At 39.8% G+C, this 12,765-nt stretch overlaps 1 protein-coding gene across 2 annotated transcripts in view; it reads right to left on the reverse strand.

Moving 5' to 3' along the window:
- The window catches only part of erfl3 (Ets2 repressor factor like 3), a 52,496-nt gene that overhangs the window by 4,139 nt on the left and 35,592 nt on the right, over positions 1–12,765 (reverse strand). For both annotated transcript variants that reach the window (XM_055209903.2, XM_055209902.2), the window contains 2 exons: positions 1,188–1,303; positions 76–1,097 (listed from right to left, as the gene is read on the reverse strand). In XM_055209903.2, the coding sequence (XP_055065878.2) occupies positions 76–1,097; positions 1,188–1,303 (1,138 nt within the window). The remainder of the gene's footprint in view (positions 1–75; positions 1,098–1,187; positions 1,304–12,765) is intronic.

The raw sequence follows: 12,765 nt of genomic DNA on the forward strand, positions 1-12,765 counted from the left end.
GAAAGAGGAAGCATGTGAGATATAGGACAAAGGGCTAGGTGGGTGTTAACACAGTGTTATGCAATTCCTGCATACCTTAATTTTGGGCAGTCCAGCGCTGTTTAGCGAGCCGGTTGAAGAGGAGTTGGACACTAATCCCGATCCGCTGGCTGAGCTTAGGTCACTGCCAAACGACAAGGAGGATCCCAAACCAGACGTAGACGTGGAGGACAGTGACCCCTGCCTGCCCTGCCCATCACGTTGCTTTCGGCCCAGCGGTGGAGGCTGTAGTTTAAACTTTAGGTGCTGGTCCTCCCCCAGGTGGTGGTGAATGGAGGGAGCGTGCGGTGGGGGGAGGCTGGAGTGATGGCTGTTGAGCACTGTAGGCCTCTCGGCGGGGCCGCGGTCGCAGCCGTGGGGTCCGGGGATGCCTTTGTCGGCCCGTTGAGGATGAGGAACGATGATGTTCGGGTAATGGAAAAAGGCACGAGGGCTCAGGTGGTAATTGTAGACGCTCTGGTTGTGAGCCTGCAGGTAGCGCTGCATGTCTTCTGGGTTGAAGGAAAAGATGGAGCCAGGCATGGGCGACAGGTTTGGGGAGGGGGAGTAGGGCAGGTGAGAGCCAGAGGTCATGGAGAGCGCAGGCGAAAGAGGAGGTGCCAACAGGCCTGACCCTCCTGGACCGGGTAGAGGCGAAACGGTAAAGGGCGAGAGAGGCTCAGGATGAACCCTGTGCCCGGTGACCTCTGAAAGCCGGTGACCTCGGTGACCCCCGTGTCCGCCGTACATCCTGAACATAGCTTCGTGAGACAGACGCGGATGCACCGCACCGCGGAAACCACCTCCTCCTCGCTCGGCCACTCTTTCCGTCACTCTCTCTTCTGGGGCTCCTCCGTTCCCCTCTTCAATTTCAGAGTTGACGGACGTACCGTCACTGCAGTCGGAGACGGACCCGCGGCCCATGCGGCGGGACGTGCCGAAGATGCCGGGACTGCGCAGCTCTTCGCTGCTGGGAGACCGCAGCACATCTGACACCTGCATGTCTGACGGAGTAGATGGAGGGAAACGGAAATGGGGACCTGTAGGCACTGGCGGAGCACTTTGGGGAACAGACGCTCCTGTGGGAAGACAAAAACAAATGGAAGGATGTGAGCTGAGTTTTATATTGTGTAAATGCAGGTGTGAAACTGTGCTGTTTTTTTAGTTACCTCCAGACCCCATGTCAATGAAAGGATAGTTGACCAAAACCAACTTGTTGAAGTTGAACTTGTAAGTGAAGCGTTTTCCTTTAGTTTTATGCAGAATCCTCTTGTTGTAGTAATACCTGCAAACAGAAACACAGTATTAAGTATAAAGCCTGGCGTATAGTCTGTTTTTTACATGTACGCGAACATACGTGCATGGTCGTACACACAGTCTGGCAAAGTAAAGTTTTTTTTTACTCGTACTTGTACACAGATGTTCGATGAATCCAAATTGCGACAAATGCAATGCATATCCTGAGCTATATACTATATTTTTCTGTCTGCACATACGCAACCTACGCATACAAAGTGAGGTTACAAAAATCAGGCAGTGCGGACCTTTGCGTATGGTTAAAACCAGGGGAAAAGTCCACAATGTAAAATTGTGAGTCATTATTTAATTTTAAACCTGAAATTCAATACAAAAACATAAAAAATTATAATGTAAAATGATTAAGAAATATTATAGATTCCGTGTCACTGGCCACGACCAAAGGTCGGGTTTGCTTCCATTCAGTCACGCACACAATATGCTTAATAAAACATTCAAACTTCATTGAGGAAAAAAGATCGACTTGAATGTGTGCTATAATTAAAACAAAATTATAAAACAAATAAAAATATAATAAATAAAATATAAAAAATATAAAACAAAATAAATTTAATTTTGAAATCAAAATATTTAAATTCAACTTTTTTCAAAATAATTTGAAACGAATTACAGATGCACTGAATGTTTGGCAACCGAAATTATTCGGCAGAAAATAGCAAATAAAGCATTTTCAGTTTCGGTAGAATAAGTGAAAATACAGAATCAATTTATATTTATTAATAACGTTTTTGATGAAGCGATCAAATAACCAGCTTGGAGAGATAAGTGCGCATGCTTTATAAATGCAGCAAATGTCATCTGTGTGAAAGCATTGTATAGTGCCTCATTTGTTTCGGTTGCCGAACATTCGGTGCATCCCTAAAAAATGCGAAATATCTAACCTAATAGTACCTTATAGGGATAGTTCACCCAAAAATTTAAATTCAGCCTCATGTTGTTTTAAACCTGTATGAGTTTCTTTATTTTGTTGAACACAAAAGAAAATATTTTGATAAATGATGGTAAGCACATGTACCCATTGACTTCCATAGTATTTGTTATTCCTACTATAGAAGTCAATGGGTACAGTCTACTGTGTGCTTACCATCATTTATCAAAATATCTTCTTTTGTGTTCAACAGAATAAAGGAACGCACAAAGGTATAAAACAACATGAGGGTGAGTAAATGATTTTGGGTGAACTATCCCTTTAACAAGTGGTTGTCCAGACGACACTCTATAGAAAGTTTATTCAATTCACAGTCTATGCAGCTCAATACATTGTCAGATCATGAGGTTAAAAGTGAAACATGAAAATGTTTTCATGTGTATATTTGTGCGACTGTAGGTCCTGTCAGGACAGTTTAGGTCACTGAAGTGCATGTTTATATAACACTATAAACCGCCGATAAATTCTCTTTTCTTAATCCTCTTATATAATCCCATTCTCTCTCTCATCCTATCTATATATTAACCTTTTTCATTTCCCGGCTCTTTACATAACATTTCTCTCTTTGCCTCCCAACCTTTCATCCATTTATGTAACTCCAACAGCATTGCACTTCCTTACAGACCTGCACAATAGTGTGTGTGTATTAAATCCCCTGTTACAATTCATCTTTTACTTGATAACCTGCAAGCCACAATTCTCAGTGAACGCTTTGGGAGAGACGCTGACGCATTGCTTTTTAAAAGCACAGATATGCGAACTTACCCTGCATGTGTGTGTCTACATTTAAAGTTCAGACATCAGTGTCTGTAGGAGATTAAGTTGAGACAGACGGATACAGACTTGTGGTTAGAAAGAGACGCGTGTGTGTTTGAAATGTGGTCTGGACGATTTGAGAATGTTCAAACACATTGTTGTTTTTTTGGGCTCTGACAAGAATTACATTTATAGGCCACTACTGTGTGCTGTCAACCGCCGAACAGGAAAAGCGTGCTGCTAAAGACACCACAGAATTCACAGATCGTACCTTAAATACAATTATTAACAAAAGCAAAGATGTAGGCAGGTGATCGGCGATCATGTGACTCACGCAGTGAGATATAAATATACTTGAGACAGCTGTGGATTAGCATGCCAACCAAACAGACAACTAGCTCACACAATCCACTTACTTCTGCACTGTTTGGCTGGAGGCAATAACCTGAGCTATGGGACGAATTTTGAGTTGAGATGAAGGGATGCTCTAATGATGACATCCTGGACTGACATACAAATCAACAGGCTGGGAAAGATACCCTTTATTCTACTTATGAGTGTCGGAGACATCTGAGGATGAGATTGGCAAGGACTTTCAAGATTTCACATTTACGATTCTTTCTCTGTATTTTCTGACAAAAATAATGATATTGACCAAACGTGCTCGGCATGTATTATACTTTCATCAAATACTTTCACTTCAAATCTGCTTAATCCTGGCCTCAGGCTATTCAGAAATACCACTTTTTGGCAATCCTCTAAATGTTAAAGTCCTCTAAATGCACAGATACCCGATTAAAGAAGTTATACAGATTATATAATATAATATAAGGATATTGACAGAATTTTCAAGGCATTTACCTTTATATAGAAAGGTCAGTGGAAAGTGACTTTCAGAAGTGGAGATTTTGCATCTACTTACAGGGTTTTGCAGCAAAAGACAATCAAATGTGTCAAATATCAATTAAATGACTGAAGTGACTGTGAAAATAAGACATTCCAATTACTGAGTAATAACTTTTTCAGTGCCATTAAAATGAAATTACTGAACCCAAACATAAGGGCCTGATAAAAAATGTTAAAGGATTAGTCAATTTTCTAAAAAAAAAAATTATCCAGATAATTTACTCACCACCATGTCATTCAAAGTGTTGATGTCTTTATTTGTTCAGTCGAGAAGAAATCACGTTTTCCGAGGAAAGCATTTCAGGATTTTTCTCATTTTCATGGACTTTAATGGACCCCAATACTTAACAGTTTTAATGCAGTTTAAAATTGCAGCTCGAAAGGACCCCAAACGATCCCAAACGAGGCCCAAGGGTGTTATCTAGCGAAACGACCGTCATCCTTGGCAAGAAAAATAAAAAATATGCACTTTTAAACTACAACTTCTCGTCTATCCCCGGTCCTGTGACGCGCCAGCGCGACCTCACGTAATACGTCATCACGTCAAGAGGACGTATGCAAAACTACGCCCCAGTGTTTACAAGTGTATAGAAAGAGGACCGTTCCAACGTTGTTGTATGTCCAATGATACCAATTAATGTCTTTGAGTCAGTTTATTGTTTAAAATGGTCCGCAAATGTGCGTTTCATACATGTAACACGTGACTTTTCCACGTCATTACGTGAGGTCGCGCTGGCTCTTTACACAGCCGGAGGAGGAAGAGAAGTTGTGCATATTTTTTATTTTTCTTGCCAAAAATGACAATCGTTTCGCTAGATAAGACCCTTATGCCTCGTTTGGGATCGTTTAGAGTCCTTTTAAACTGCAATCTTAAACTGCATTAAAACTGTTAAGTGTTGGGGTCCATTAAAGTCCATTAAAATGAGAAAAATCTTTTTTTCAAAGAAAACATAATTTCTTCTCAACTGAATAAAGAATGACATGGTGGTGAGTAAATTATCTAGATTTTTTTTTAAGAAAATGGACTAATCCTTTAATTTATAAGAAAACATGATGCATTTAGAGGGATCTGCATCTGGATTTTCATATATTGCAAACAAAAACACATTGCAGAATAGCTTTGGTGTAACAAATAGTATTTAAAACCTTCTCATTTTTGGGTGTAATGTCCCTTTAATACAGTAACAGTTCTTGGTTTATTTTCAGACGGACATGACCAAATGTAATGACCTATGGTTTAGTCAGTAAGCCAGATTTTGATTCAGTAACCGCAATGACTGATTCTGTCAGTGTGTGAGCTATTTCAGACAGATGAGTTCATCTGTAAATCATTTGTGAGTCGTTTTCACTAAAAAGAACCAGTTCAAAAGAGCATTTTCTTGAATCCCGGATTATCATTGTCGTTCCTAAAGAGAACTAGTACAAAAATAAATAAAGACACTGACACAAGCTACTTTCTAATAGTGTGGGCACAGGTTAAACACTGAACTGCATTGTCCTTTTACGGCAAAACCCAGTGTATAATTATATAAGTGACTGCTATGCTTTGCGTTTTGCACTTTCATGAGAGACAATCTTGAAAAAAAAAACCTATACGAGAACCCGCATGATTGTTTTTTTCCTCTAAATATGACAATTTCACAGGTCAATAATGTGATGCTCCATGACACAGAACAGCAACAGTGAAGGCAGTGCTTTCCCCCACACAACTGCACCCAAACACACTTTAAAGAGCATTTGACCTGACTTCAAAGCACAAGAAAGGATTCTTTGAGCAAGTGCATCTAGCGGCCACAACCCTTCTTCTGTCATACTCGCTTACACACTTGTGTTTAAACTGTGAACACACTCATGGACACACAACGCATACTGGACTTTCAAAAAGGGTACATTTTGACCAACATTATTAAAGGTTAGAGGGAAAATGATTAAACTGCAACATTCACAGGCAGGCACACACACTCCTGTTGGTGACTAAATGAGTGGTACAGGCGAGCAGGTTTCCAGGAAACAATCAGATTTCACTGAAAATAGACTTGGATTAAACAGAGATTATTAAAAGCTCTCCGAGCACATATTCTTTAACTGATGGGAATACAGGAGCTGAACGAAAGCTACAGTGATTCCCGGTATTCACAAATCGGGTCAGAACAAGGGATAGAATAAGAAAGTGACAGAGGATTATGAGTCAGAATTATGATAAAGCAATGTTAACCCTCTCGTATATGTGTATTTAAGAACTTGTTGACTATGCTGGTAAAAGCCAGCTGGAAAAAGGTCTGAAATTTCCACACAAATGTGTGACAAATTTATGTCCTGAGAAATCATATCCACACATACACTTGTCCTAATTTCTTTCACTTAGCTATACTTCAGGAACAAATGTGTTTCCAGCATTAACTAAATATCACCATCAAGAAGAAAAAAATCTTAAAAATGGCTCTATATTGATAATGATACAAAATAGGGTTGCCCGATCAGGTTTTTTGCAGTTGATACCGATTACCGTTTTGTTTTCTTCGTGATCGGCCGATACCAATGTCGATTCTTCAAGCTGATATGCAAACTCTTTGATGACTGTAACTGTTAACATTTTATAACATTTTAAGTAATACCACAGATGTTGTCTTTGTTATATTACTTGCAGTAATTAGGTTTATTATTGTTTTAAATAGATAATCAAATAAATTAGCAGAACAAATATTTCTTCTGCAAAAAGAAATTTAATTTAATATGACTTTAAAATGTCTGTTAAAAGTAATGAAAATAAAGCACTTTACTGTATAAATTAAATATAAACGCATTCGTATGAAGTAAAACAGTTCTTTAGTCAAGAGCAGAGAGTCATTTTATTGAGAGATGAATTAGGTTACAGTAGCTGCGAGTAAAATGAACCCTTAAACTGTCAAAACTTTAAAACGCATGCAAGTAATAAACTTTTAGCATAAAGGATTCAATTATCCGCTATAGATATGTGTTGTATATGCTGTTTGATGGGGATGTGAAGACACGTCGCGCTGTTAGGAGCGCATCCTCATAGAAAATACACATATCTCTGTAAAGGCAAAAAGAAAAATCCAAATCCGCATGTCGCACTTGAGCAACGGGTTATAAAAATGCTTGCACTGCGTAAAAATGGTCACTAGTTGCATCCACATTCAGGAGCCCTATGATGACAAAAGTAAACGGAAAGATTGGTTCACGAGATTGGCAAATTCAGCGAGAACCAATCGAGTCAATTAATGCAGGACTCCTCCTGACTGCCACCAAAATGTTGAGAGTGTGCCACTGAATTGTATAAATCCAGTCGCACAATATGCGACCAAAGTAAAGAACAGACCCTTTTTTGTGATTTACAAACTGAATTTGAAATAGCACATTGTACTTTCTACATCTATCATTAAAGTATTTATTAGTAATACAGCTGGAAATTTGTGGAATATGGGAATATTTGGTTTAGCATGTTGATTTACAGTGTGTGCCACTAAATTTTCTGGTTGCGCCGCAAAAATGTTCAGTTGGGGGCCACTGTGCTCCTAGTGAATACAAGTTAGTTTGTGACAGGAGCCCTGTAATGCCGTTATTGGCCGATCCCGATATGTGGGCGATTGATCAAAATGAACACTATCTTTGTGATGATAACAGATACAAACATTGACAGCCATCAGTATCCATTGAAATGTTTAAGGTTTGTGCATTTAAAGCAACACTATGTAGTTTTTTTACCTTTAAATAATGTCTCTAAAATTATTTCAATGATACGGAACAACTTTTAACTAGACAAATTGGTACTGTTGTTGCAACCTGAGCCGCCTCCTAGCTGCTACAAGCACACTCGTCAAGTGGCGGTGGAAAGAGTTAAAGGCAAAAAGACAGCCCCGCCCCTCCCCCTGCACTGTCAGAAGAGTGTCTGATACCAGGCACTGCTTGCACTGCGTCAACCACATGGGGGAGCTCTAATTGCATTTTTACATTCAGGAAAACTACATAGTGATGACTTTAATACTAGAATAAACAGAAATGTTATTGTCTGTTGGTGTAGACGAGATTGGTTCTCACTGCGAGTACACAATCGAGTCCAGGGGGCGGGGTTGGATGCTAGATCCAACTCCTCCCACTTTATATACTTTGTTCCACCAAAATTTGAACCAGTGTGCCACTGAATTGTATGCAGCCCGCAATAAGTCGCACATGTGGTCGACCAACGCCAACGTTTGACTCTTATCAGTTTAAGTGTACGTTTGATTAATAATTTAGTAACAGCACATTGTACTTTCTACACCTATCATTAGAAAGTATCACGGTTAGGTGTAACGGGAATACACGTTCCTGACAATTTGTGGAAATCTCTGAAGGAATTTATTTGGTTAGCATGTATCCAACTTATTACCAAAGCTATTCCTAAATTTTCTGGTAAATGCGCCCCTTAAAAACAAATGTTCAGTTGGGGGCCACTGTGCTCCTAGTAGCAAATAAAAAAAGTTAAACCATCTATGAGGGAAACCTGTAATGCCGTTATTGGCCTGTACCGATATGACGGGCGATTGATCGGAGCATCCTAATACAAAGATGAACACTATTCAATTGTGATGATAAAGATTTCTAAATAACATTGACATAGCCTATATCAGTAATAATTGATGCATGTTTATACTGTTTGTGCATTCATAGGTCTTAACACTGCATGTGGTAAGATTACTCGTAGTAGGCTTACCCGAAATGTTTTACTCCAATACATGTCTAGCAAAAAAATTACATTTCACCCTAAAGGCACAACTTTTATTGTAGTCATAAGACAAAGTTCGTACTGTTGTATGTCAACCTGAGCAGCCTCCTAGCTGCTACATTACGTTACGAGTTAAGTGGCGGAAATGGAGGGTAACGCAGCAACACGTGTATGACGCCCCTCCCCCTGCCTGCAGAAGAGTGTCTGATACCAATGGCATCTCTGGATCTGCACTTTTCAACTCCGCCCCTGGGGGAGCTGTAAGTCCATTTTTACCCCGCCCCCTGGATGTCGTGCTTTAATACTAGAATAAACAATGTTATTGTCTGTTGGTGTAGACACTTATGTAGTTATCATTCTTATTCTTGCTGTGGCGGGCCCTTAAAGGGGGGGTTCAATGGTTTTTCAAGCATTCTGACTTATTAACAGTTATAGAGTTGTTTCCTCATGCTAAACGTAGACAAAGTGTCAAAAAAGCAGTTGGACGTGTTACAGAGTACTTCTGTGCCGAATGCACTTCGCCAGGGTTCGTACAAGTTTCTGAAAGTTTTTTTTGATTACAGGTCCAACTGACCTTTCAGGGGTTTTCTATACGTATCACTTCTTTATATGGGCACTTCCCCCGGAAAACCCTGCCCACCCGTCAATCACATCACGCGACAGCTTTGTTTAATTTCAAAACTCAACAATGGCACGAATGAAGAAGTGTGTTTTGGATGTAAGGAGAAGAAATCCAGCCTTATGAAAACAATGGATATAGTTTATTATCCGGGGTAGCAGCGGAGTTTTGCGTGTGTGTTTGATGCGGTGGATTTTCCCAACCGGGTCACGAGTTGCATGCGGTAAGTAAGACTTCTGTCTTATGTTGGAAATAGTCGCGTGCATATTATATAAATGACACGAACATGTAGTGAATCATAAGTTAAGTTGTATTGTGTTGCATGACTCGTACTCGCTCTACCCGCGGTAGAAACTCCTCCTTCTTCATTTTTTCGTACGTTATCGGAAAGATTCGGTAAAGCTAATCTTTCTTTTATAAATCTGATTAAACTAAACAATCTTTAGAGATATAAAGGATGTCATACTACTCTATAGGTACTCCAGATTAACATCAGAAATGCAGAAACAGCGTGTGTTACGTGAGCTTTAAGACCTTATATGTCGTCATTTGAAAAACTATTTATAAATTAAAAGTCCCGTTCTTTTGGTGTTTTTGAAGTTTTGATTGTGTTTGCAGTGCGCAATATAACGTGTTCATGTTTCACGTGTAAAAAAAAAACGCATTATTTTTCACACAATTTAGTTATCTCTTTAGCGCTGTTTTCAGTGTCCTAAAAACGGGCTGATGTCTTCCTTATTCTATGAAGTCCCTCCTTCAGAAATACGTATAGAGTTCTGATTGTGTAGTTTGTTTAATGTGTTGTGATTCGATAGCAGCTTAGCTTGCCGTTAGCTTAGCCGGCGACTGACGTATTCCTGTGGGCGGAGTTTAGTCAAAAAACTATTCTAGTGACGTCATTAAAGCAGGAAATAGAGGGCTGTAGTCCAAACCAGCCGTTAGCTGTAGGCTTTGAAAGGCGAATTCTGTTAAAGAAAATATATCGCCTGGCAGTAAACTTTGAGCTTTATCATTTTACAGGTATTATTTATGCTCTAAAAGCTACAACCACTAACGTTTTAAAAAAATGGGATCAGGAAGAACGTGACCTTTAAACAAAATAATATTTTTTCTCTTTTTTATTCAAATAAAGCTTAAAGTTTTATAATCATTTATAATCAGCTAAAAGCTTATACAAGTCTGTTAAGTAGGCTACATCTGTGTGTGACGCAGGGAGAGAAAAAGAAAGAGGCAGAAAATGTTAAGTAATGGGGGGGGGCTGCGGGTGGACCTGCGTGGCTCTAGGGCGGATGGTGGATGTACAGTGTGATCCAGCCCATCCATAAGCTCTATTGAAAAGCCAGAGATAAACATCATGTTTTGTGCGCTGCGTGTAAGCGCGTGTCAGTGTGTAGCATGAGCGTGTGTGTGTATCTCCACCCACCGAGCTAATAAAGAGCTCATTCTGTCCCCGACAATAAGACACAAGGCTGCCCTCAAAAATACACACACATGTTCATGCCGTCATCCTCCTCCAAACAAAGAGAGCTGTTGTAGGACAAGGCCTCTGACACACACTTTCTACAAGTACACACACACACACACACACACACACACACAGTCAATCTTAATCAAATCTCCAAAGAGTGAAGAAGGAATCACGGTCAGCCACTTCAATCAACACTCGATCAGTCCTGATACTGATGATTGCATTGAAAGTGTCTGACATCAAATAAAATCACATTATAAAATGACGGAGGAGTTGGTCAGACAGCTCTGTGACTTCCTGTTGGTGGTTCGCATTGGTGAAAAGTGCATTCTGACTGCATGTTTCGGAGAAGACACACACATAAATTATTTTATTTGACCAAAGGTAAGAATATCCAAGAAGCCCAGAAAGTATCTCTGCCTAAAATACATGTTGGAGACAAAGCGTTCCCTGATATTATATGGACAATAAAACCAAGCTGGTTTTTCCCTGACACTGATATGCCTGTGATCTAAACTATTTCAACGGCTTTATGATAAACAAAGATGTTCACCATTTGTTGAGCAAAGATGAATAGGAAACGAGTGAAAGATCACGATAAACAACAGTAGGAGAGAAAAACTGGCCACTTGCTGCATTTTAACTCATCACATGACTTCATTGCTCAATGCCAAAAAAAATCATTAACATCGGCACTGAGGGATTTAGCTCCAGTGATTTCTGTTTATTCCAGTCTGGGACAGCTTTAACGAGAGTTGGATGAGATAAGTCGAGGGAGGGGAGCGTGTGGCTGGGCGTCCGTCGCTCTTCGAGCCAGACGGGAAATTTGTAATGTTTCTGTGTCCTGATGTTCTGTGAAACATCAACAGTAGGACAATAGAATCCATTTTTGTGGAATTTCCACGCGCGTGTGGCAGGAAGGTGATGAGCCCTGGTCCCAGCGGGAAAACATAAATGAAACAACAACCCAACTAAGCCAACATCAAGTCAAATTTCAGGATTAGAAAGAACACATGATACATGAAAAGCAGCACTTGTTGTGGTATAACGGTGTGTCACAAGCGTGCTGGGTTGGTTCTGAAAGGTCTGTTGTGAGTTGAAGTGTCAGATTGAAGGTATGAATCAGATGGAGGAGTGCAGTGTGGGTTTGTGGAGTAAGGAGGCGGTGAAGATGTGGAGGAAAGGCAGTGAGTCACTGTTATCATGAAGAGAATGAAGCAGAGGACATAAGATGGGGGAAGAAAGGAGAGGCGGACAAGAGAAAAAGAAACAATAGCAGATAACAGAGTAGATGACTTATTTAATTTGACATTAAGAGGCTGCAGTCTGTTCAATATGTGCTGTTTTTACAGGAATATTCAGAGATCAAAACAAGTTAACATCTATTGACAGAAAGAAAATCATGTCGACTCGTCCTTGGGTAAAGAAATTTGGGTTTTACAGTAATTCACATACAATGAAAGTTTATGAGAGACTGGAATGGAATAAGCTTTTAAAGGTGCCAAAGAATGCATTGATACAATATGTTACAATGTTCTCCAATATCTACATAGAAGGTATGTGGCTTTATTAAGTGCAAAAATTATCCAGAAACGGTTTTAAATGTCCATTTACAACCCTAGGATTTGTCCACAGAATGAAATGGTCTATTATTACCTTATTTGAAAGGTTCATGAATAGTAATGTTAAACATTTGATTTTTTACCGTTTTGAAATTCATTTAGCTGATCTCCGGGTCTGGCACTACCACTTTTAGCATATCTTAGCACAATCCATTGAATCTGATTAGACCATTAGCATCACACAGAAAAATAACCAGAGAGTTTGGATATTTTTCCTATTTAAAACTTGACTCTTCCGTAGTTACATTGTGTACTAAGACCGACAGAAAATAAAAGCTGGGATTTTCTAGGCAGATATGGCTGGGAACTATACTCTCAAACTGGCGTAATAATCAGTGAATTTGCTGCTGTAACATAACTGCAGCACGCGTAGTGATATTACGCACTGCCCGAAAATAGTCCCCT

Source organism: Misgurnus anguillicaudatus, chromosome 10, assembly GCF_027580225.2.
Source record: "Misgurnus anguillicaudatus chromosome 10, ASM2758022v2, whole genome shotgun sequence".
Taxonomy (NCBI): Eukaryota; Metazoa; Chordata; class Actinopteri; order Cypriniformes; family Cobitidae; genus Misgurnus; species Misgurnus anguillicaudatus.